The following is a 26,562-nucleotide window of genomic DNA, read 5'->3' as shown; positions in this document are numbered from 1 at the left end:
AATTATTCCATGAAATGTAAGTAAAAGACGGAACATAACTGGTCATCAAAAGAAGCATAAAGGATGTGTCAGTAAACCGGGGATCCATGTTTTGCCTGAAAACTAGACAGGGTCTAACACAAATAACCAGTTTTAGTGCTAGAAACAGAAAAGGATTTTTCCTTCTGAACAAATTTCACAGAAGACAACATTTTCTTCTCTATGTCACTTTTCCTTACATGTTTGGAACTCTATCACTCTCGTATGCATAAACCATTATGAAGTATCACAGATCCTGGTCAGGAAGTACATTTGTTTTAAAAAGATGGTTCTTCATGAAAAAGTTATATTTATTCATAAGCTGGCACAAACCCAGCTAGCCCATGTGTTCAGTTTTCATTAACAAAATGTCTGAGTTCTTAGATGAACTGGTATACGCAAATACATGTCTCACAGTTAGACATGATTTCTTTTTTGATATGTGGCTACCAAAGATTCTAAAAACTCATATTTGTCAAAAAGCAGCTGTCATACTTTATAAATATTTAGATTCTGCTCTCTGCGCTAGTACCTCCAGTTTTCTCCTTTTGTTTCTAAGCTCAAATGATGGTTTTAATAAGCACAGTTCCATATTTCAAGAAATTCCTCTGCTTCTTCACTCCTACCAACTCCTTCTATCCTGGCAGCCTGCACCCTATCTCAAAAGCTGTTTAAGACTCATTCTTGCTTTCCCTTTGCCTTGAAACTTGAAAGCTATCTGTTTTTCAGGAAAACTACCTCAAATTATCTGGGGAGATTCTTAAAATGTGAATGTCCCTGGCTTCACTAGTGTATTTTTAAGTTCCTAAGTAGATGTATTAGGAAATATCCATATCATGCAAAGAAACATTCTGAACTTGCTTGCGAAATACCTGAAGTTACCAGATGAAGGATATTAGCTAAACGATACAAACAAATACATAGATTTTCAAATCCCTCAAACTCTTCAATTATTTTGAACCTTTGAATCAATTTACAGTTCATGCTGAAGTCAACTCAAAATGATCAATCAGCTCAGCAGGTCAGGTCCTAACACAATAATGTCGTTAAAATGCTGCTATTCAAGACATCAACATTTTATAAAATGTCAGTCCTTTTAACTCTTACCATTGGAGCAATCTGGACCTGTCCAGTTGGGATCACAGGTGCAGCTACCACTCTCTTGAAGGTAGGTGCCATGACCAGAGCACTGGTCAGAGCACATTGTCTTCAGGATTTCACAGTTGTTGCCACCCCAGCCCGGGTTGCAGTGGCACTCACCGTGGATGCACACACCATGGCTGGAGCAGGCTGGGTCCAAGCAATCCGCTGCAGGGAGATGAGAAAGATCAGCTTAAACCTGTCAATCCTAACAACAGGAATCAACCCATAGGTGCTAACGGCACCTTTGGGCTTAATTCACATTTCAAGACCTTATGAAATAGGCAGCATTGCATCCACCTTGAAAGTAAACATTAGTAGGCAGAAGCTGAGAAGTTCACCTTTCTTTCATTGCAACAAATGAGGAAAAGACGGAATGGACTAAGATCTCTTTGTGCCAGCCTCCCTTCTCTGGCTACAGAGTAAATCACTCTCTGTCATCACTTCTTGCATAGCAGAAATTTTCCTTGCTACAACACCTCCTTTTCACATCACCTTCTGATCCTGTAAATTTTGTGCATGCACATAACTGACATCAAGACAATTACAGGTTACTGCTGAATCAATGGAGAATCTTTACAGGTTTGCTCATTTTTCTGAATTACAGCAAGATTGGCTTTGGGTCTTGGGCAACTCATCTTGACTCTGCCTAATCATAATGTAGTAAGTGTTGGATTCTCTGCAGCACTATTCCCTGGTACAACTGAACCAAACCACTGTTATATAGTTTTGACAGCTGTATAGGACCCCCAAATTGTTTCAGAAATGAATGAGTTGCATACTGTCTATCTGTCTTAATTCACTTGTGCTTTAGATGATGAGATTTAATTTAGCAATTTGACTCAATAAGATGTTACACTTGTAGGGTCAATGGTCTGAAAATTTAATTCCAGAGACTTAATTGCATTACTTCGTATGTGGAGATCAATAAAATCAATTTGTTTGGGGAAGAAAACAGAAGTTTTTACTCCCTAAAAAAAATAGAATGGAAAATGAACTGCATTTTGCAGCACACCAGAATAAATATTATTATGCACATCTCTGGAATACAAGAATAATGCATCATTTTCCCCCCTGATGCATTTGAAACAGCACTTTCCACAATCTGGTCAGTGGAAAAGACTACTAACAAATGCAATAAATTAACAATTACTCTATACTTGGAAAAATCAGTAAGAACTCCTACATATGTGTTTCATGTGCTTTCTTCTTAGCTGACTTCAGCCAGACAAAACCCAAATATACTGTCAAGCAAAAAGATTACATGCATGATACTTTGAATTTTCCCACTGCTTACTTGAGAATAAATAGAGTTCAATAATTTTGTAGAATTCAGTGATACTAGTGATTCCAAAACTTGATTTGTAGTATTGTAAAATGATTTTTGAAGAAATGGGGTTAGTGCATAACATCTAAATCTAGAGAAATTCACAGAGCTGAATGAGCCAGCTGTTAACCTGACCGACAACAGCTGGTACTGGCATAAATATTTACACATTTACCTTCTTCACAGTTTTCTCCTTTGTACCCAGAGTTGCAGGCACAAGAGCCCATGATGCAAATGCCCCGTCCCCCACACTGGGGATCGATGCACTGACTCGTAGGCACATCACACTCGGTGCCCTTCCAGCCACTGTAACACAGGCAGCGTCCTTTGGAGTACTGTCCATTGCCACTGCACAGCACCGGGCAGGCTGCTGTGAAACAGAACACAGCAGAACAATCAAAGTAAAGATCTTCACCAAAGCTTTATAAAGAAGAACATCTGAGATATTGCTTTTCTGATGGATTAGTCTTCATGCTTGCTCAAACTGACTTGAGAAAAGCATTGGGTTGATTTACCTCTGGAACAATCGGGGCCCAGAAACCCAGGAAAACAATGGCAGGATCCAGAAACACATTCACCATTACCATGGCAATTTCGGGGGCATTCCACCACAGACTCTAAAAGGAAAAAGAGAAGGATAATTCACAGGTGCCCACTGTGTGAACTACCTATCATTTGAGCCACTGCTAACTGACAGCTTGTTCTCCCCCGGAGAAGTGTTTACATTTGTTTCGTTTGAAGAGCACGAACAGCTGTGATTTCCTACTGCTGATGCCCCCAGTATCTTAGAACCATACATTCCAACAAAAAGGCTAAAATTATAAGTGTAAAACTATATAAGCTCCATACTTAAAATCTAGTCCGGTGCCATTTAACAAATACTTCAAAACAGCATCCTCCTTTCAAGCGCTGTTTCACCTGAAGTATTTATGCCTTACTCCAAGAAATTAAAACCCTTAAGCGTTAGATCAAGAAATTAAAACATATACTCTGTTTTATTCTGAGTAGCAAAAGAAACACATAAATGGAAAACCTGCAAAAAACAAAGTCAGATCATTTAATTACAAAAACCTATCTATGAATTCCTAAAAAACCTGACCCCAAGCTAGCATTTTGTAAAAGCTTTAAAGATTATGCTTACCTATAATTATGGTATTAAAAGACACCTGCTCTGCATTTTTCCCATCATTATAAAAGGCCAGGTGCCAGATGCCAGAATCCAAATACTGGATAAAACCTGCCTCGTGGAGACTGACAGACCTCGCCTGCCGTCCTGCTCGCTCCGACTCCAGCAGGTTGCGTTGCTCCCTTGCAATCAGCCGGCTGCCATCCAGGAGCTCCACAAAGTCATACTGCAAAGAAGCACAGACGGGAGCTTGACAAGTCATGGGATGACCGTGGCACCACCCTGACAGTATGCTTATATTTAGACCAAGAGTTTTCTTTTGGAGCAGGGAAACAGCAGGAGCTGAAAACAATCCTTTCTAATTTCTTTGCTCTTTGCTAAGCATTCAAACAAAATTACCAACTAGTTCTCATGTTTATTAGAATGACTTTTTCAGTAGAAAGTGGCCAATGAACCCATTACATACTAGGCGAAGAAAATAGCAATTGAAATGAGTCTGCAGTCATGACTGGCACCTTAATTACAGGTGAGAGCTATTTTCAAACTGTGTTACATACATATGGGCTAATAATAATATCCAATAATAAATAATCCAGTAATCTACTTTTCTTCATTTAATTTCAGATGAAGGATTAACTGCTCAATCTCCCTTTTGTACAGTCTGGATTTCTGGAGGAAGGAGAGCAAGAGCTTTACTTCTTATCACAGAAGCTCAAAACAGGTGATGGAAAATAGAAAACATTGCAACTATCAAAAATGACAAACTGACCAAGCCCTATGTTACTTCAGTTCAATGGACAGCACATACTGTGTTTTAACAACTATCACAAGGCTTGGAAAAATGTAGCAGCACCTCAGCTTTTAAAATAAGCAAATTCACAACACAAGATTTTACGCATGTTATGCATGTTTATGCACCTTAACTAGGCCTAACGGCACCTGGAGGGATAAAACTGCTCCAGGCTCTACACTGATTTTACACTATCTGGAGTCTGTTCTCATGGCTTTAAAGTTGTCTTCTGCATGTTGAACTTGTAAAGATCAATACGTATAGAGCAAAATTAAACAGGTAGGAAAATTAAAGAGCATTTTTGCTTGTGGTAGAGGGTCTCTGTTTTTACTTAAGACTGTTCAAAGTTTCACTTCTGCTGTGACACATGTTTATCATATGAAGTGAACTGTAGCATATAATCTTTCCACATGCTGAAGATCTCTCTGAAATGAAATTACATCCAGGGCCTATTCAAGTAAAAGTCAGCATGTGGGATAAAATCCGTTCCCAGGACCAGAGGATTAGTGATTTTACACCATGACTTGTGACCTTCAGAAAGTGCTTCTGGGACAAAAGAAAATATGATAGCCTTTGTCCTAGAACAAGGGTTTAAGTTCTTATGTTTTCTACTTTAAATTGCATGCCAAAATTCACTGGTGCTCCTCCCCAGTAATCAGAATCATCTTCCCACCAGCCAGGATGTGAAGGACACGCATAATTAATATGACTCTATCAATACCTGAGACACTTTTCCAGCTATGTCTGAATGAGCAGAATAGAACATAACGTGATTAGGATGCGCAGAAGCCGGTACCTCAGCAGGTTTATATGTGCTGCACCACATGGAAACGAATGCAATCGTTTTGGGAGAGCAATTATTCAAAACTGTTCAACACTCTCATTTGTCAGAGAATTAAATATTAATCTTATTTTGTGAGAGAGAGAAAAACAATTTTGGCTTTTTCTCACTCCTACGTCTCTGGTGGTTTTAATATTTTTAAAAAGGGAAGGCTCAGGGAGCTCTGAGTTTTAGCAGGTCATACGTAGACATTAATTATGACTTAGTAATTTGTGTATGGCAAGAGACCACTTTTGTAGAAGGACAATTTCAGGTTAAAATTGTATTTTTGATACAGGAACAAGTGGTTACACCATTTGATTGGCCACTAATGGCACAGTACAATTCTCTATTTAGTATCTGTAATGTAATAAGGACATATGCTGTTATCAGAACACCATTTCAGACTACACTTAAAAAGCCATACAGAGGGGAATTTAAATTTCATTCTGTCCCCCAGCAAAAAACAATAATTGATTTTAACTAACCCTTTTAGAGGATGCTTTTTTATATTTGGGACATGGTAACAAAAACAGACTGGAAAAATCTTCATAAGCATAACCATACCAATTTTATTTTCCTCCTATGAGGATAAATTTCCTTTCTATTGAGTCTAAATGTGATGATTTGTCCTACTATTCCATACAGTTTTGCTTTAAAACAAAGCCTCTTTTTTATTCTTAAAAGTCTCTTTAAATAAACATATTGATTCTCTGGGTGCAATGGAACTGACATTTTTAGAAAGTGTCACAAAGACTTTCAGGCTTGCATTGATTGGGTTTTGAATGGACAGCCACCGTCAATTATTTCAGGTTGATTTATTTATGATTCCCCAGAAAGAAAACTATGCATCTCAGATCAGTCTGTGACACACAAATAGTAGCTGTGTTTGAGATTAATTTTAGCACCTAAAAAGAATACAGCAAAGCAACCAAAAATTCTGTCCTGAATACATCAAACCATTTCCTACATGCTATATCCCTATTGTTTTGGATTATGGGACTGAACAAGAATTAAATTTTCTGCATTCTGTTACTGTTTAATAATAGAATTCTAAGCAATTGATAGTAATAGTTTATATATAATTCATCCTATTACAAGACAAGGGTGCAAACTAAGACTTCTTGACATCTCTCCCAAGCTTATTTCTATCATACTTTTATTATGTCCCTGCAATGGCAGGATAATTGGTACCAGAAGTTGTACAGTTAGAGACAGATATTGACTACAGTGTCCTCTTCATCGCTGTCACATTTTAAGTGGGTACAAAAAAGAGGTGAAGAAACAGGCTAAGGGTACAGGAGAGAAGTGGAGAACAAGGTGGCAAATGAACAAGGTGGCAAATGTAAAAGGTAAGTTTTGCATTACAGTAAAAGGTGACAGTGGAGAGAAGGCAGACGTTGGAAGAAATACTGAAGGAGTAAGGAGGGAGCTAAAGAAAACTGTGCTGTGTGGTTACACATGTAGGGTATCACAGGCATAGGAGCAAGAAGGACAGGTGACAAGGTAACTTTCCAAATGCTGGCAGAGTGCAGGAAGTAATGAGTTCTCTATTATTTAATATGAGATCTGAAAATTCAAATACTGACGTTCGAGAAACAAGCAGCAGTTGCTCATTTGCATAAATTTTGTTATTAGCACTTGTCATTCTGTGTGACTAGAAGATAAGGGCAGATAGGATTCAAGAGACACAGACATGAAGTGATATATGTGAGTGAGATCCTACTTTTCAAAGTCCTCATGAAACAACCCTAGCTTTTACACATCCAGAAATGGGCTCTGAGCCAACTTTTGTCATTATAGGATGAGATCTTTGAGCTATGGTAGACAGATTATGGAAATACAAGCTCGATAATTTAAAAGAAAAAAAGCAGACCTTATTAAGGCACTGAATGAAACCATCATAGTTAAACAGCTTTTATATTCTGTGCTGTTCTGGTCTCCACACCTTGGAAAGGTTGCATTTAAACTGGAGAACTTTCAGAAAAGGATGTTCAAAGGACTGAAAAGAGCTTTCATAAAAAGAATGACTAAACAGACTAGAAAAAATACAACTCACTGATAACACTAGAGATCCATAAATGCAGGGTAGCATGGAAAAGAAATGAATGAGAAATTCTGCCCTGCCTCTTCCAAAACACTACCAACAGTGTGTAAAACAAAAGCTCAAAACACAATGAGGAGTACAGTGTGAGACGTGTAGTTAAGCCCTGCTGCAAAAGTCACAGCTAAAAGCTTCCATAGATTCAAAGGTGACTATGCAAATTCACAGAAAAAAGAATCTGTCAAAGTTTTGTAGACAAATCAAAGACAGCATATTTGACTCAGCAAAGTCCTTCAGTGTAGCACGCTGGGCCCAGATGGTCTGGCTGGGTGCTACCTCGGAGATAATCAGTGTGAGGTCCGAGGGTGGCAGCAATAAAGAGGGACAGGCATGAATGTGTGACCCGAAAAATAAAGATCTTTAATAAGCAAAAAAACAAGACACGGAATCCAAACAGCATATGGGGATGCACACAAAAGGCCAGGGTCAAGGGTGTTACAATAATTTATATAACACAGGTTAGGGTTAGGGTTAGAGGGGAAGGAAGCGATAAGAATTGGGGATTGGGAATATGTAAATTAATGTGACAAAATTTAACCAGTAATAAGAAGCCATAGAACATTCTAGCACGATTAACATATAGCTACTCAGGGGGTCTCATGGGTAAGCTTTTGCTCACCCCAAATACAGGAGATCTTTTTTTTCAGGGCCTGGGGCAAAGTCCTTTATCAACCTGATGGACTCCAACACTTCAGCTTTAAAACTCTGGAGGCCAAAATCATATTGTGGGAAGAATAACTACGATACTGTCATGCTGCTTTATTGATCTCGCTGTGTCTGCTCATGGCCACTATCACAGACAGAAGGCTAGATGGGCCGTTGACCAAACTCAGCATAGATATTCATGTGTTTGTCTGCTATGTTCCTGTGACACTTGGAGCCACATGAGTAGAGCTGCCTTGTCTAATGGACAGGATGGAAGTGAAGGATGGAAGTGGAATGGAAGTATGCAGTGAAGCCAAACATCAGCTGTTAGTCTGTCCCTATTACCTATGCCCAGCTTGCAGTTAGAAACTTTTGTCAGTACAAGCCGTAAGAGCTAGGGATAGCAATAAATGGACTTCTGTTTGTAGTCCCCCCACTGTTCCATTTCACTAGATGTCTTTTTGCCAAAATACCTTCTTTTGTTTACATAACCTATTTCAGTTAAATATGTATTTTACCAGGACAAGTCGTGTCTTCATCAAAGTCTTGTGTTAGGAGTTTGTTGGAAAAAGGCCTAAATTGTCAAGAGGTATTTTACTCCATTTTTCCCCCACATGAAGGAACATGGTTGCAAATAAAACCCCAACCGTTTACTGAAACTGCATTTTTAGGAGATTACATATATGCTTTATCATAGGCACTTAACCTGGACATCACTGGGTTCAAGGCCATAAAAACATTCTGATAAACCTGTATCCTTGGGAAACTTTAGCAGCCTTACAAGTTCACTAGGGCACAGATAAGTAAGCATGCCTAATTTTTCAATGTATCAAGTGTCAGTCAATGGTTTGTAAAAGATACTCTAATAATATACCAGGCAAAAATAGGACAAGAGAGTTTGACCTATATCCTGGGAACAGTATATCCAAAATGCCAAGTAGGACTCACATATTACTCTTTCTGTTGTATCATACTTAAACAGTAGTAAGAACTTGGAGACTGTGTAACACAGAGGACAGGAAACAGATTCAGTAGTCTCTGTGTTTTTGGATAAATAGCACTCCAATTTCAATCTTTTGACAGGATAAGGAATCAAGTAAAGATCATTTTTTTAATAGATGCACTTACTTGCATAACTTCTCATATGAATGCATAGTCTAGATCAGCTTCTTCAGTTTCATTCATTCATGCAACACATGTATTCCCCTAACTCCTGTTATTATTGTTATCATTGAGATGGCATTTGTATTCCAAACCCCTATTTCAAATGGCTGATAACTTTCTGAATCAATTTTCTTTACGCTAGAATTTCATGTGGTTGTTGCCAGCCTGAGGGTGGGTGTTCATACGTGAAGGTCTGAAGAAAATCTATTTAATCATTATTATGAAGATCAAACTTTTAAGTAAACATGAGTGTACTTCCTGCAGTCAGTAAGGTGTTTGTACTTCAATGGAAACTACAAAATGAAGTAATTGTAACATTCCATGACTTTAGCTGCTTTGCTGACCCTTCCTCTGTGGTTTGCAACTGTTAAATAGGTGTAATAATTATTAATATATTAGTAATATATTTCTATATAATGCATTAGATATTTTATAATGCATAATATATATAATATAAATATTAATATATTTAATTATAATATGTATATTATAAATATAATAATATAATATATATATTATATATATTTTAAAAGTTATGCCTGAATAAAAAAAATAACACCCCAAAAAATTAAATAGTCCAGTAGCGTGAAAATCAAAATTTTAAAAAATGGGACTGAATTAAAACATATGAATTTTACAGCTATGGATTTGCTGTTAAAACTATGTATCAGACGTAATCAGTCAAGCTTTGATACAATTATGCCATGAGGTTGTTATACTTAGATTTCTGTCCATGGCAAATCCATACACACAAAATAAAAGTCACAAAGATGTTACTTCAAATGGGGTAGAAGAAAATGAGCTAAAATACCTATTCAGGTGGAAAAATGGATCCGAGCCAGCACTTGGACAAATATTTTGCTGAAAGAAATTTAATCTTAGAGGGTTTTAAATCTTTAAAATAATATGAATACAAGTGATGCTAAAATACCATCTGAGGCACTGATTATCTATTTCTCCTGCCACTACTGAAGACTGTTCATTCCTTTATACTCTAACTGTTCTATCGCTAAGGCTAAAAAGTGGTTTTTTTGTTACTAGGAAGTGTGACCATATGCAATAAAAGGTGTCATTGGAAACCTTCTGATTTATTCTGTTCCCCCTTCTGAGGGAAGGAACAGCATAAATCCCCTGGGACACTTAAGAGCAAAGTTTCAAGATGCTAGATGCCTAGTGAAGATTGTCACTTTAAAAACCCCAGCTCACTATATCTTTGTAGATACATATTATACATTTTTTCTTTGACGTTTTTATTTAGTGAGACACCAAGTTGTAAATACTGTAGTATTTGCTCGTCTTCTTTAGAAATCTGGCAATTTTCTGTTTGGAGGAACTCTCAACCACACCTTATGTGTGGCCATAAGATTCTGTATTAGTTTGCTTAGGTTTTTTAAAGAAATGTGCATATACCAAAGAATAAAGAAAGTTCTGCATGAAACAAGATGTGATGCATCACTGATTAGGCAACAGAACAGCTCATAAATAAGGATACCCTGTGCCCCCATTCTAGATCCCAACACAAGAGCATTACAAATATTCTGGTTATCACAAGAGATCAATAAAGTATAAATAACAAAAATTAAAATCAGAAAAATGGAAAAAAATGTAATCCTGAGAGAGAAAAAAGATACAAAAGATCATGGTTTTCAATAATGTGCCACTTTTAATGCAAGCAGATCTCACCTGAGTGTGTGAAGGTGGTAAGCCTTTTCGACCATATACTCCGATCAATGCATCTTTCTGAAGGGATATATTGAATTTTAGAAACTGTGGCTGATCAATGAAGAGTTGTGATCGCCAGAAAATCCCAGGGGGCACTTCTTGTATTGCTCTTCGGCCTATATCAAGTTCTCCAGAATCTATAGTGTTGTTTTCTTGTGCAAATCCTCCTAATTTACCTGATGGGTTAGAATAATAAGGAGATCAAAAAATTAGTCTACCTTTCTGCCTTTCAATCATCCTTCATATATATCTTCAAACATTTAGAATTACCTCAGAAGAATGTTAACTGACAATCTTTTTGAATAGAAGATCCCAGGAATTCAGTAATTTGGAAATAAAAAGGCAAAGATACCACAAATAACTACATGCTAAAAATGCTGTAGCATCCCTAAGGAGGAGCATTATGGAAACGGTTTATATTCTATATTAAACTATTCCTTTTTTCACTAGCATTTTAACAGGAGTTTCTCAGAATAGTCTCACATTAAAAAAAAAAAAAGAAAAAGACTGAAATGCAGCAAACAGAGATTTTAAGAATAACAGATACATAAACACAAGTAGCCAGGAGAACTAATATAATCTTTTCTACATTAAATATCAGAGCATTTATTCAATAATAACAAATGCTACAGCTCTGGTTACCTATTTTTGGTTTTGTGCAAGCAAGCAATGCCGTATTTAAGCATCCAGCACGTGAAGGTGAGGCTTGAGTGAAGCAATACAAAGAAAAATGGAACTGTCATTATAATCTTGGGGTTTGCTGTGTTTTTATCAATTCATATTTCTTCATCAGCTAGTCTATTATAAAGATTAAACTAAATCCATTTGCATGTGATAAGCATGTTCATGTGATGCTCACTTGTTTGCATACAAGTGTTCTGAAGAACAGACAATTCAGCCTTGTCTTTTATGTTCAAATCCTACATTATTCATCATTTGATGGAACACACTGACACAACCTTTTTGCAAACATTTAGACTGAAAAAAAACTAGATTAAAATCTGAAATGCCAGGTGAGGTCACAGATTGATCCTCGCCACTTTTTGCGCATCCAAGATGAACCAAGACTGCTGTTGAATTAAACAGGTACAGAAGCACTGCTGAGAGGCCTTGAGTGGGAACTTGTATCATCATTGGAGCTATGTCACAGCGGCATTGCAGCCACCGAAAATGTCCCACAGGATTATCACATTGATCAGAGTGCTGTTGAGAAGAGACAGTGAAATATCTGATCTTGAAGAAACTAGTTTTTAAACACTTCAGGATGAGTCTAATGCTTTTTTAAATTTAGACTTAACCTTTCATAATATTACTGTGTTATTCTAGAAGATGGATTTGTATTCACTATTTCAGTTTACTTAAGCATTTGTTTTTTACTTTTTTCTTCAAATTTAAGCATATTGTGTTGAATAAATTCACCCACTGATGACTGGTAATCACTAAACAATAAACACTTGTTTGCCATATTGATCTGCAACTTCCCCTATTTCTACATTTCAAATGAAAAATGACTGCCTTGTACTACTGAAAAGACCAGCTAGACAGCTTGAATAAGTGCCATTTATCAAATACATTAACCAGCTTCCCAGGAATGCCTGTTTCTGGGGTTCAACACTCAGCAGATAATACACTTACAGACTCCTATGCTCTTCACTGAAATAAAGCTGGTTTTACTTTGTAGCCACATGCCCCTTTAGCACCCCAACACCTCTCTCAAAACTGTCAGTAGCTGTTTGTCACCCTAAGGTTAGGGCGTTAATTATTCTTTGTTCCCTGTTGTATCTCAATAAGCATAAGAAAAATCTTCAGAGTGTCATAATTTCTTTTCCATTTTCTAAATCAAAACATGAAATGTCATGTTCATTCACATTTACTATTAGGGTGGTTGAAAATTTTCAAATCCAAATCAGAGGATCAGGACATTACCAGGGGACTAGAGAAGGGTGGTACTGAAAGTTCTCCTGCTGTCAAATTATCTGAATCAAGGCTTCATTGATTCTTCTTTACAGTTTTCAGTAACCAGTGTGATAGCCCAGGGGCCCTGCTCCTCACATTTCACATCTAGTGATCACACTTTCCCTTCTGCCTAGCTGGTCCCTCCTCTGTGGTTTAAAATGTGTACTCTCTGGTCTGTCTGTTGTTTTGTATTGATGCATGCTGATAAATGACCACATACCATATTCTGCAGAGGACAGCATTTTAAGTGGGTGGAATTAACCCTGTTCTCTTGAACAGTATTTAAGGACATAAGGAAGGAAAAATGTATTTGATATCCTCGTTATTTATTTTTATTTTTGAGGCAGTGTATAACAGGTTTTAGTTTGCTAAAGAAATTAAAAAATTATCAAGGGGAAAAAACCCAATAAGCGTTTATAAAATATTTACAAAAACATCAATATATTTTATAAAAGAAAGTATATTGGCTATTGAATGCAGAAGCCAATGGGATGATGAGCTGTCACTGCAGCATCAATATTCATTAACCACAGAGTAGCTTTTTGCTCTTCATTCAAAACAAATAAGAATAACACAGGAAATGATGATGACTAAGTAAAACTCAGGAAGGTAAAGGAAACGAGAAGAAAATGTCCTACTTGAAAAGTTTCACAGGCTTACAAAGATGACAAAAGGGGTGAACTGAGCTATAACTTTTATATGACTTGGAGCTGTGATAACTTGAAAAATTTTCAAGATGTCAATTGCTGGCAGAGGCTTCCTCCTTCTCAGTGGTAAGGAGGTCAGATGTACCTTGTGAATGGGAAAATGGATTTTTGTGTAATGAAGCAAACACTGCATACATCAACCATTTAAATCAAGTTTTCCATTCAAAACCTATTGATTTTGAAGCCTCTGTTAGCCAAAAGTGCACAAGCTCCTAAATGTTTTGAGAATCTTAAAGGGCAACATGGAAAAAGGTCGATAAAAAATAATCCCTTTATGTGGTTTGTATTTTAAAAGCTCTTCCAACAAAATTAAGAAAGTTTTTTTTTCTCGCTTTATATATTGGTTGGATGATTCAGACTCAACATTATATGCTAGAGACTTTGAGAAAACAAATGTACACATTATACCTGACCTATAAAATTTCACAGAGAAATGAAAAAAAAAAGAGAGAAGAGAACATCAACCTCTGCAGAGAAAAACCCGAGATATTCCATAGTGAGGTCATCATGCCACATGAAGCTCCTTGATCAGGAATTGCCTTCTAAGCACAGCTACGAGAGAAGCTTCAAAAATATGCAAATTATTCCTGAAGTGCAACTTTTGGAGCAAAATCTTCAGAATGGCAGGATGGTCCCAGCCAGCCTCAGCACCATCCTGCTATCTCTGGGAACCCCACAACAACAACAACAAATATTATCATGTATTTTAGAGTAAAGAGATTCTGCTTCTCTAGATATGATGAGAGCTCTCCTATCCTCATCAAATATCACATGTAAATTCCTGTGAGGAATTTTGATTGACAGCTACCTTTCCTAGCAAGATCAGCATTATTGCTCAGGATCCATAGGCCCCTTCACATGCTAGGTAGGAGAAATTGTGTGTTCCTGTTTATTTAAAATTACTATTATAATAACTGAACAAATGTTCAGTTTTCACAAACTGTTAAAGTTTGATGATGTAAGTAAGACACAAAGGAAGGAAATGCCCCAAAAGAAGGAAGAAAAAAATGGTGTCATTTCACTTACCACTGTCTCCAGCAGGAACTGTTACAGGATGAGTTGGCACAGTATCAGAATTCACTTTTCCATTCTCAAATGTATCATTTTCAGTCTGCTGCAACTGCCAGTTGAGGCCAAACAGATGCATTGCTGGTGGTAGAGGATACAGGTTATTTGATGCTTTTAACCACATTGACAAATTGCACAAATAATGACTTTCCATGCTTTGCAGTGGAATAGCAACTCATACATTAAAAAAATTAAATTACATGAACAAGCATTTGCAGACTAATAGTTCAGCAATGGCACAAAGCAATTACTACCACTGCCCTTTAACAATACAGTGCTTTCAGTGAAGACAGTTGACAGAAAGCTCACCAGACTCATTTTGAGTCTTTTACCGGTCCCAAATCAATGCTCAAAAGGATAGGCAGTAATTATGTTCTTTTCTCTTTTTTTCATTTTTGATTCTTCTGAAGAGGCAAATTTAAGTGAACTTCTAAATGACCTACTATAATAAATGATTTTCCCAGCAGATGGATCTGTCCTGGTTAGACAGAAAGGGGAAAGAAAAAATTCAGGAGAGGAAGGAGGGTGCTGTGGGTGTTGCAGGGCTAACCTAAGACATGAGCACTTCATGCTCAACCTCCTGCACAACCTCCCATTACATGCCCATTCCCCACACTAGTCTACAAAACGAGGCTGAGGTCATGAGCAGATCCAGAAACGCTGGGACACTTTGCTCTGATAATGGTAATGCATAAATTAGGTTTCTGAATGACTTAATTCCCCACAACCACATTAATTTGAAAGGTGATACCATTTTAAAGAGTTTAGCTAAGTTAATTATGAGACAGAATCAACCTTCCATAGCGTTAGCGGGAATTTAAGGAACCTTGATCACCAGGGATTAAGGAATGAACTCAGCATCTAAACTTTTAGAGCAAAAATATGAAAAAAACCCCTATCTTAGTGCTATACTGTGATACTCTCAAGCAATTTCATGCTGCCTGTGGATTATTTTCTTCTCTTCCAATGTCTCTATAATGCCACCAAAATTAATTTTATTGTAATTACTCTACTCTTGGTGGAACATTGGTTTGCTCATTCCATGACAAGAGTTATCTGCAAAGCATCCAAAATAGTCTTTCAGTGCTACTAGTGAATAAAAATACGCTGGGGAAAAAAAAATAAATCTGTAATCATGTATTTTAACTATTAGTGCAAAATATAAGGAAAATAATTCACTGTACTTTGTTGCTTCTGCTACTTCTCTCCCTCTGAAGCAAGATTATTGCTATAGTCAACATTACTAATTTATTCATTCCCTCTATGCAAATGACAAAAAATTCTTCATCCCATTTGTTTTCATCTCTGATCTTTACTTCTCTCTCTTTTGACCATGGCAACTCTTACTTGAGATGAGAAGTCATCAATGAAAGTTTAGTCAGCCAGGCAATAAAAACTGCCAAATTAAGAGGTTGTCTGCCAGGTCTTTGCCTTATACCCTCCCCCTTATCCTGAGAAAAACAAAAAAACCAGAATGCAACTAAAGACCTGTTACTGAATGCTTCAAAGACTGAAACCCTCACTACAGATGACATAGTCTCTTCATTCCAAGTTTCTGACTGTACGATTATCTTCTTTCCCAGACCTTAAATTGCCTGTCAAAACTTTATAATGTAGAATGTTCCTTGACCCTAAAAAAAAAAATCTTTCTTTTATCCCCTCTCAACTGTTGTTAAACCATAAATCTAACCACCACTATCTCTGGCACATCACCAGAATTAGCCATTATTATTTTGACCCTACCTCAGCTGAAATCCTTATTTATGTATTAATCACCTGACAAGTGTATCTGTTTTAATGTATTTCACTAAAACCCCTAGGGTCAAACTCTACTATTTGTTGCACTTGTTCATTTCACCGGCAGCAATGAAAGACTGCAAACAGCTAAATATTTTCATGATTTAAACCCAGTACATTTCTTGTTTTCAAGTCCAGAGATCTAAATCACTCTCTTAACTTTGATATCTTCTTATCCCTTTTATTAGTTTTTCTGGAGAACAAAAAGAGAGTGACATTCATTTTGCAACTCTAGAAACACAGGAGCTTAGAACATCATTAACATCTGCTGGTGCTATGTACATGCCCTGTGCCTCTTTATGCACTGGGAGATCAGAAGGGGAAGCTCCAACATGACCTTCTAGTTATTCTCCTGTAATTCAAAACAGCTGGAATTTGAAGTCTTCAAAGGCATGGACTGTGGGATCAATATTGATTACATCAATATAACTGCAATTACTGCAATATAAGTGACAACTACCTTTTCTTTGTCTTTGTACTGATGTGACTCCCACTGCAGTTTACTGTCAAAGACTGGGAGTGTTAAGTGTATCCCTTAAAATATACTATTCCTCTCTCAGCTTTGACAATGAACTAGAAACAAGTTCAATACACAATGTTTAATGAAAATGAACAGATGGATAAATGCAGCTGTTTCACAGATTGGGAATGTAAGAATATTTTTTAAGTAGATGAAAACTGTTACTAGACAATTCCAATGACAAAACTTACAGTGTGTACTAATACACTAAATAATTCAACTATGTAATCTCTTTGAGCTAGTGCTGTGGAATTTAGAGAATTCTCCTTTCACAACAAACATGAAAACAACATGAAAGAAACAGGCTTGTTGCTGAAGTATCTGATTACAAGGCAGAACTTCTTTAGAGATGATGAACTTTAGAAACATGATTAAATCGACTGATGAAGACAAGCTCAGGAATTATTCTGCCAATCAAAATTTGCTTTCTCTCAGCTGGGCAACAATATAAAAACAAACTTTATGTCCTTACCAGTTTTATAAGAAAATTGAGTCTGTGATAAAAATTCTTGATTCTATTATGAATCTATTATGAATTTAGCATGGTACTGGTACCTCAGTGGGATGTCTGAGACCCTCAAGTCAAATGGTATGAATTAGTTCTGAATTTCCATAGGGAGAATGATGCAATTAGAATGCAGAAGTGTGCATGTTTATCTGATTTCCTTCAATGTAGAAAAGGATGCAGGCCTTCTTTCAGCTTTGGGATGGGGATCTAAGAGATCAATCCCCTTCTCTGTTTCTGTGTTTAGAGAAACAGTAGGTTTACTCCTTTTTATAAATGATTTGATATATAAATCAAAACTTAAAGCACATTTGCAGCAAAAGACATTTCATTATTTCCTGCTGCTATTTTTGTCCCAAATCTAATGTAAAAAAGTTTCTTGATTTTTGGATTAGATGTTGCCTGTCAGGTCTGGTTTATTCCCAATCAATCTGGAATTTATTTTGTGTTAGACAATGACAGTGAAGCCAAGAGACCCTTCCTAGAGTCACTAGTTCTGACTTTGCCAAATCTATGGGGATACCAACACAGGAATGACTTTCTTTCAGTACTGGTGTAATTTTGATGGCAGCAAGGACTTGTGTGAGAATGCCAGATGCCTCCAACCAGAAGGCAGGCAGATTGCAATGGCTGTGGTCACAGATCACAACTCAACCCAAATAATCTGCAGCTGCAGGCATAGATGAATTCTCAGGAGATGGGAGAAAAGACGGATTGTCAAAATTCCAAACGCGTCCACAAACCCTAACAAAAGACTCCTTTTACTTGTATCAAGACTGGGATGATTGCTTCCATTGTGGAACAGGATGGCTTTTTAAGCAGAAAAGCAGATGGTGATATCTGGGGAAAAGGAGTCCAGGAAAGCTGGATGTGCTTTAAAGAAGGAAATCTTAGAAGCAGAGGCGTAGGCCATCCCCTTGTGATAAAAGGTGGGTGGGTGGGGAAGAAGATGATCCTGAACAGAGAGCTTTAAATGGAACTCAGGGAGAAAGGGAGAGTTTATCACCCCTGGAAAAAGGCATCAGCAGCTCAGAAGGACTACTAGGTGTTATGAGGCCATGCAGGGAGAAAATTAAGAGGACCAAAGCCCACCTTAATCTGGCCATTGCCATAAAAAACAACTAATGATTTTACACACACATCAGAAATAAAAGGGGGGTCCCAAACCCTCCATTCTTTCTTGGAAAAACAGTGACAAAAGTTGAGGAAAAGCCTGAGGTACTTAATGCCTTTGTTGCCTCAGCTGTTAATAACAGGACCAGCTGTCATCATGGTATCCAGTCCTGGACCTGGGAGACAAGAGACAGGGTGCAGAACAAAGCCCACGTAATCTGGAAGAGAATTGTCAGTGACCTGCCATGCAACTCAGGCACATACATGTTCATGGCGCCAGGCAGGATTCACTTGAGTACTGAGGGAGCTGGCAGAAGAGCTCAACAAGCTGCTTCCAATAATTTATCAGCAGCCCTGGTAAATGATTCCACTCACTTCCAGGTCAGTGGAAGTTGGATAATGTGACACACATCTACAGGAAGGGCCAGAAGGAGCTTCCAGGGAACTACAGACCTGTCATCCTGACCTCAGAGCCAGGCAAGGTCATGGAGCAGATCATCTCGAGTGCCACCATGCAACATGTACAGGACAAACTGGGAATCAGGCCCAGCCAGCAGGGGTTTACGAAAGGAAGGTCCTGCCTGATCAACCTGGACTCCTGAGAAAAACTGATCCACTTAGTGTGTCAGGGAAAGGCTGTGGATATTGTCTAATACTAAAACTTCAGTAAAGCTCTTAATACTTTCTCCCACAGCATTCTCCTAGAGAACCTGGCTTCCCATGGTGAGGCTGGGTGTACTCTTTGCTGGGTTAAAAACTAACTGGATGGGCAGTCCCAGAGAGCTGGTGGTGAACAGAATTGCATCCAGCTGGTGGTGGAATGGAATTGCACCCAGTCACGAGTGGTAACCCCCACAGTGCAGTATTGGAGACAATGCTGTTTAAAATCTCCATTGACAACCTGGACAACGGGATCAACTGCACCCTCAGCAAGTTCACAGATGACACCAAGTTGGGCAGGAATTTTGATTTGTTGGAGAGTAAGAAGGCTCTGCAAAGGGATCTGGATAGGCTGGATCAGTGGGACATAGCCAGTTGTATGAGGTTCAAGAAGGCCAGGTGCTGAGTCCTGCACTTATCACAACAATGCCATGCTGTGCTACAGGCTCAGGGAGGAGTTGCTGGAAGAATGTCCATCAGAAAAGGACCTTGAGGTGTTAGTTGACAGCAGCTGAACATGATCCAGGCACTGCCCAGGCAGCCAAGAAAGCCAATGGCGTCCTGGCCTGTATTAGAAATAGTGTGACTAGCAGAACCAGGGCAGGGATTGCCCTGCATATTCGGCACTGTTGAGGGCACACATCAAGCGCTATGTCCAGCTCTTTTCGCTACAGGAAAGACATTGAGGTACTGAAGCACGTCCAGGGGAGGGCAATGAAGCTAGTGAAGGGACTGGAGCACAAGTTTTATGAGGAGCAGCTGATGAAGCTGGGGTTGCTTGGCCCAGAGAAGATGAGGTTCAGGGAGACCCTCATGATCACTACAACCACCTGACAGCAGGCTGTAGTAAGGTGTCACTCTCTTCTCCCATGTAACAAGTAACAGCCCAAGAGGAAATGGCCTCAAATTATGCCAGGGGAAGTTTAGATTAGGTATTAAGAAAAAATGCTTTCATGACAAGGATTGGAAAATATTGGAACAAACTTCCCAGGTAATCAGTGAAGTCACCATCCCTTGGAAGTGCTATAAAACCCAGTGGATACAGCACTTCAGGACATGGTTTAATGGTGAACATGGTGGTGGTGTTAGGTTGATGGTTTGTTTTGATGATTTTAAGGTTTTTTCCCTTTTTAACTATTTCACCTATGATTAAATAGTTACATTTTAAAAAATGCAAATAAAAATTAAACCTAATTTTAATCAATTTTAATGACTTTTAACTTAATTTAGGAAAAAACCTACCATCCTTAACCTAAGACTCTAGGATCTTCTACCTATTCTACTATTTCAGTCACTACATCTACTCTGCAAGGTAATCTCTAGCTACCAAGGCCATGGTAGCTAGCATCTACTTTTGGACTGAGTTGTTTAAGGTGGCATTTGTACTACTACTGGACAAATTATCTGTATGGCCAGCCTTTAGAGTGTGGTGATAGTCTAAATGGTGAGGAGTGCATTCTCTCTAACAGAGCGGAAAGAAGAGGTGTCAGAGCTGAGAAACTTCTCTTGGATCTGGGCTGCTCTTGGCATGAACATAGTACCAGCGTCTGTGAGTGTGTGTGGTGCTGGTGAAGATGGCTAAATTCACCAGAACAAATCCCAAACATAAAAGCAGTAACCAAATTAATAGTTGGCTCTTGCCTTCCCCTTTCCCTTCCCCCTACCAAATGGACTGGGTTATTAAAAAATTCAAAACTCAAATTAAAGGAGTGCATTTGTTTCCAACAGCAGCCTTAATGCTAACAAAAAAATGTTATTTGTTGCAGACAATTGGGTAATCTTGCCATCTGTCACCACACAGTTCACTGAAGGATTTCTGAACCATCTTAAAACTGCTGTTTCAAGCTTGGTTGATCTTGTCTTTCACTGTGTAACTGAAGACTACTTATTTTGATTTGTAATCAGTCTACAAAGCCTTCCATGTCTGTTCAATAATTAAAATACCAACTAAGAATACATTTCACAGCAAATGCTTGAAAAAAACCCATCATTAGTTTATACTGTGTAAAACATTTTACAATAACCTTCAGAAAGAAGTTGGCCATTTGTTTGCTCCTTTCTCAAGCTAGTAATTCGATGCTTTACGCATTACCTTCACAAGGCACTTGTTTTTGAGAAATACACTGTATTATTACCTCAAAATCCTCTCCAAGACTTTCTTGCATCCAAAAAGAAATCAGTCCTTTATCAGTAGGTGGTAAAGATTGATAATTTATGTTACTAAGTGGCTGAACTAGAACTGTGAGGGTTGACAATTACCTGCTGCATTTGACTGCATACCTGCTGCATTTGCTGCCTTGCTCAGTATCTCTAAGTTCTCTTCTGCCAAAATTATGAGAGGCACAGAAAAGAATTGTAACACAAAACCAATTAATATTGTACTGTAGCTGTTCTACTGTTTAGCAAGAACTGGACTTGTCTGAATTTGTTTCCCTCTTCTTGTACACTTAAATGTTATGAGGATAGGACAGCTAGTTCACAAAGGAAATAGATAGGCATTAGCATGATCCAGTATCCAGTGTAGGTTTGAACAGAAAACAAAGTTTTCAGATGTGAATATACACACAATACTGGGGTTTATGACTATTAGATTTTTTTTTTCCTTTGTAGGAAGAGATAGCAATATACTGTAAAAGCCAGAGAAACTTATTTATTGTTCTGGTCAAAATTCAAAGTTGTCTCTATCATAACTCACCAGGATCAACCACAACTTTTTCTAAAGTATTGTAAGTGACAAATATGCTCACATGAAACACAAAGAGCATAGCAAACACTCTGTGAGCTGTTCAGGTGAAAGAATCACAGATGCAGATCATAAGGATGCACAAGCCAAACCATACACATACAAGCAGAGGCTTTATTCACAGAAGCAGTCCTACTGTAATGGAAGAGGTAACTCTCTGAAGCACCAGTCAGAAGTGCCGGCAATTCAAGACCTTCCATTCTTAATATGGCAAATTGTTTTTTGCAGGAAAGAATTCTAAAGGTAACATGGCATTTCGGGAGTACAATAATTCACAGGTAAGAGGATTCTTTTAAGTGGAAAGAAGATGAAACAGAGTATTCCTCCAGCTTTTCTTAGACTAGCGACAGATGAAAAATTAACACCAGACAGCAGAAAGAAAAAACACTGTCTCTGAAGAGCAATCATCTCCTCAAAACCTCTGGAGATAAGGCCTATGGCATATGTTTTATGAACATAAAGAACTCAACACTGTAGGGGAAGTTGGCAAGAGGAACTGAAGAGATACTGGTGACCCTCTTTCCCTTGTCCCATGTGTTTTACAAGGTATGGTAATCAAGTCTTATTATTCATGAAGCTCTCCTTGAAGATGAGCTCTTTGCTAAGTCATTGAACTCATGTTCCGGGACTGCCACTGCTACATACTTCCGGGTACTGATATTTTCAAACCATGATTTAAAAATTGCTTCCTTAAAATTAATTGAAAAATCTTTATGCACACTTGAACACAAGGAAAAGTGAACATAATCTATATTTAAAGCAATGCAAAAAGATTATAATTTAAACTAAGCAAATTGCAATTATTGCTCAATCTTGTTGAAGGATTATCTTCTATTTCATCTCCCTGTTGGCAATACATTTTAAAATGAAATATTTGAACATTGAAGTGGTTTTTAAAATTATCTTCCATGTATTTTTCTTGCAGCCATAATTAGAATCTAAACCTATTTTATTCTGAAGGACCTGAAGTGGACCAGAAGATGTGCAAATGAACTGTCAGTGATTTGCATTCATTTGCTTTTTTCTAAGATAATAGGATACCTTGGATGTTGCTGCAGATCAAATAGTGAATTAAAAATAGTTAATTAAAATCTTAAATAAAATGAATTAGGAGTTACAAAGATAAGTTCTTTATTTATTACTGTTTTTCTCAAATCAATAAAAATCCTGTTATTTCTAAATTTAAAATAACTTTAAAGTACATGCTTTTGAGCACCTTCAAAAGATTAGACACCAGCAGCATCATATAAAAGTTGCTGTACATATACACTGAATGTAAAACATTTAGTATAGTGCTATATGAAAAACTTAGCAATACCTATCAAGATCAATATGATCTGAAAGTATTTCTGAATACTGAAAAATGGGTATTTTCCCTTTTACTGTGAAGAGTTGAATGGGTCCACTGATTTTACTGTTTTATCTGAAAAAAAAATAAATAAAAAATCCAACCTGTCCAGTCTATTCCTCATTTTCTCTTGGAACCTTGTAACAATGAATTTGAAAAACATCAAAAAAAATTGCCTAGAAAAAATTTAGCAACAAAGGTATATCAGCTATCTACTGTGGATAAACTTTCTGACTGTTAACCAAAGACGATTACACGGCACTTTAAAGTATTGTTGCCTTTGAAGTGTTAAGAAAGATGTGTGGTAGTCCTGGTGTAAATATTTTTACTATAGTCACCCCAAGATGGAACAGTTATTCCTCTGAAAACTTGTATGGCTAGATGTCTAATTTCAGTTGTCAAGGCAGGGACTTTTATGTAACAATGGTCTGATTCTGTCAACTGCATTATACATGGCACATTCAAAGCTTAAGGGAGAATCCAGATTTCTTAAAACAGAAACAAGGATTATTTCTCAGTAGCCTCTCATTTAAATAAGATGTATCTATTATGTCCTGTTTCAGATTTGCCCATTAATTCTGATGACTAGCAAACCTACTCCATTTTGCAATAGTCTCACCTATACCTATATAGCCTTTAGTATTATCCTGGGCTTTCTCCTCAACATAACTTTTTTCTTTTTTCTAGCTAATGTTGTTCAGACTGAAAAGATGGTGAAAAATCATTGCAAGTACAGAAATGACAGGAATGATGGGAAAGTGCACGTTGGATTGCAGACTCTTTTGAGGCAAGGATGTTTTCCTCATACAAAGACAGGAAAACCATTCTGTAAATTTTGTGTTTTTATCTAATAAAGTCATAATAAATGATTTAAAATATTGTGGGGAAGAAGAAAATTTCCCTGATTTTCCAGGTTAAGAGTACAGGCTAATAACTTTTCTGTATTCCTTCAGGGATTTCTTTATTTTATTGCCTCTCATTCTATAACTATTTCCTTTTCTTCCTTCAACTTGTTTTCTAGAAAAGAGTTGAGGCTCCTGGTTTTTATTATCTATTCTAGGGTTTGTTTTTTTTTTCACAACTCCAACAGAAGTCTTGCTTTGTCCTTCAGATCACACCCTCACAGCATTAAGAGAAGCAATGACAATGAAATGTCTCAAAATTAATTGGAAACACCTTTCTTAGATAAGAGCATTGATGAAGTGATCCAACCATTTTTATAGTTCAAAAGCTTTATTTATTACAGAGAAACCAACCACCCCAAACTCTAACCCAACAAAACCACCACAAATCTCTTGAAGGATATAATTAAGTGGTACTATATGATCATGCATAGCCTATTTGCATGTTGATGGCACAGAGAAGTGCAGTCTGATGAAAAGATTTATGAACCAAAGGAAAAAGAAACAGGGGCCAATTAATGCAATGTTCAAAGGACACACCGAGCTGGGAGTTTATACTATATAGTGAAACACTTGTGTTGCTTATTTCCATCTCATGACTGGCTAAAAAGATCAAAGCTTTTTTTATTCCATATTAAGAATGACAGAATATTACAGCAAACATGCAATAAGGATAAATGTAATAAGCTTTAATAAAAGATGATAATAAGGCTTGATAAGAACTTTTGGAATGTCACCAAATCTGAAATGTAAGATGAAAGCATCTGCGTGTAGAGATTGTAGTATGTTATTTGGAACCCCATGGAGCTAAACTGTGATTAGAACTCCATATTTTTCCATAAATTAGCCTTTGTTTTGAATTTCCTGCTGAGATCATATGCAAGTTGATTGAACGTGCAAGTCAATATATAGGTTTTCTAATCCTTTGCTGTTTTTTAGGCTTCATGATATCACAATTACAGCAGTCCACTTGTAGATCAAAGGTATATGACTGAGGCCAAAAGAAAATAACCTATAACCTCTCTTCTTCATGGTGATTTAGACCTCTACATGGTAATTGCCATTCACCTACCCGAACCATGCAATTATGTAGATGCATAAGCCAACCACTGCATGCAGATCAACTTGCAAGCCCACAGAATTTCCACTTGAATCCATATTAAAAAACAGAATGGACATGCTGAGTTCACCTTCAAGGCAGCCTTTTTTACACAACTCTCTCTTACCTCAACACCTCCAGTGTAAATTTGTAAGCTACTAGGTATGTGCATAAACAAATAATCGTATGCAAATCCTTGGTTCAAAACCCCAAGGTTTACAACAGCTCAGTCATTGCAGTCATCCTCTTATTGAAATATCACCATTACTCTAGGGACTGGCTATTAGATAGGGCATCTTTTATTACAGCATCATTAATATGTTTTATGTGCATTGGAATAACATACCATGTTCCCCCACTAGAGTGAAATGTGTTTTTTATTAAACCATTCCTGTAAGCAAAGTTTCACTGTAGGTACAGGAAAAATACTACCAACAGAAAAAATAATTTACCATATATGATTTATGAAAGGAAACTGTGACATAAAGACAAACTGACTGTTAATTTTTTGTAAAGCTAGTGAATTGCTTGCAAGACAGTTTGTAAACCACTTTATATTTTGTATCAGTTATCTAAGGCTTGGAAAAAACAAGTTAGGATTACAGTTTCACATTGATTTTTTTTCTTCTTTAAAGTTAAATCAGCCACAACACTGCACAGTAAAATCTTACAGGTGATACTAAGAATAGCCAGCCTTAGCTCTGCAGTAACGGTCACTTACAAAATTGATAGAGAAAACCAACTACTCCTTTTAATGTGTGAAAAGACATTGGATCAGTATTAAGGATGTGTTTTAAAATTGCCCTCTACTTTTGGCTACAGCTGAATTGAAATAGCAGTAAGGATTGCATCTCTCCTTTTCAAATTTCATTACCTCTACATGAGAATACTAACAGGAGACAGGAATGTAGTAGCCAGAGAAATAATTAAAAACCTGGGAAATAATTTAAAAACATAAATAAGTGTGAAAGCTTAGCAGTGTGAAAATATTTGGAGTGTGTCAAATGAGGACCCACTGTCCAGCAAAAATGCCTCAACAAAAAGGGGTGTGACACTTGGCATTTCAAAGATGGAGAAGGTAAAACAAGAGATAAGCTTGGAGCTTCTACAAGTGAAGATAAATTTATTGTACTCAGTTATTGTGTTACACTTCAGGAGATTCAGTGGTTAGCAGTAGGTTAACTCTATGCAGATGGATATTATTTTAGTTTTCAATGAATACTACTGAAATGAAAATACTACTCTTCCTGTTCCATAATAAAGGTAACTTAGAAGTATTCTTAAATTA

At 37.3% G+C, this 26,562-nt stretch overlaps 1 protein-coding gene across 12 annotated transcripts in view; it reads right to left on the bottom strand.

Moving 5' to 3' along the window:
• TENM3 (teneurin transmembrane protein 3) overlaps positions 1–26,562 on the bottom strand; it is a 350,102-nt gene that overhangs the window by 82,597 nt on the left and 240,943 nt on the right. For all 12 annotated transcript variants that reach the window (XM_033513516.1, XM_033513518.1, XM_033513517.1 and 9 more), the window contains 6 exons: positions 14,546–14,668; positions 10,818–11,032; positions 3,627–3,837; positions 3,001–3,102; positions 2,661–2,855; positions 1,126–1,326 (listed from right to left, as the gene is read on the bottom strand). In XM_033513516.1, coding sequence (XP_033369407.1) covers positions 1,126–1,326; positions 2,661–2,855; positions 3,001–3,102; positions 3,627–3,837; positions 10,818–11,032; positions 14,546–14,668 — 1,047 coding nt within the window. The remainder of the gene's footprint in view (positions 1–1,125; positions 1,327–2,660; positions 2,856–3,000; positions 3,103–3,626; positions 3,838–10,817; positions 11,033–14,545; positions 14,669–26,562) is intronic.

Source organism: Parus major, chromosome 4 (genome assembly GCF_001522545.3).
Source record: "Parus major isolate Abel chromosome 4, Parus_major1.1, whole genome shotgun sequence".
NCBI classification, from domain to species: domain Eukaryota; kingdom Metazoa; phylum Chordata; class Aves; order Passeriformes; family Paridae; genus Parus; species Parus major.
This window is presented reverse-complemented; position numbering and strand designations above follow the sequence as displayed.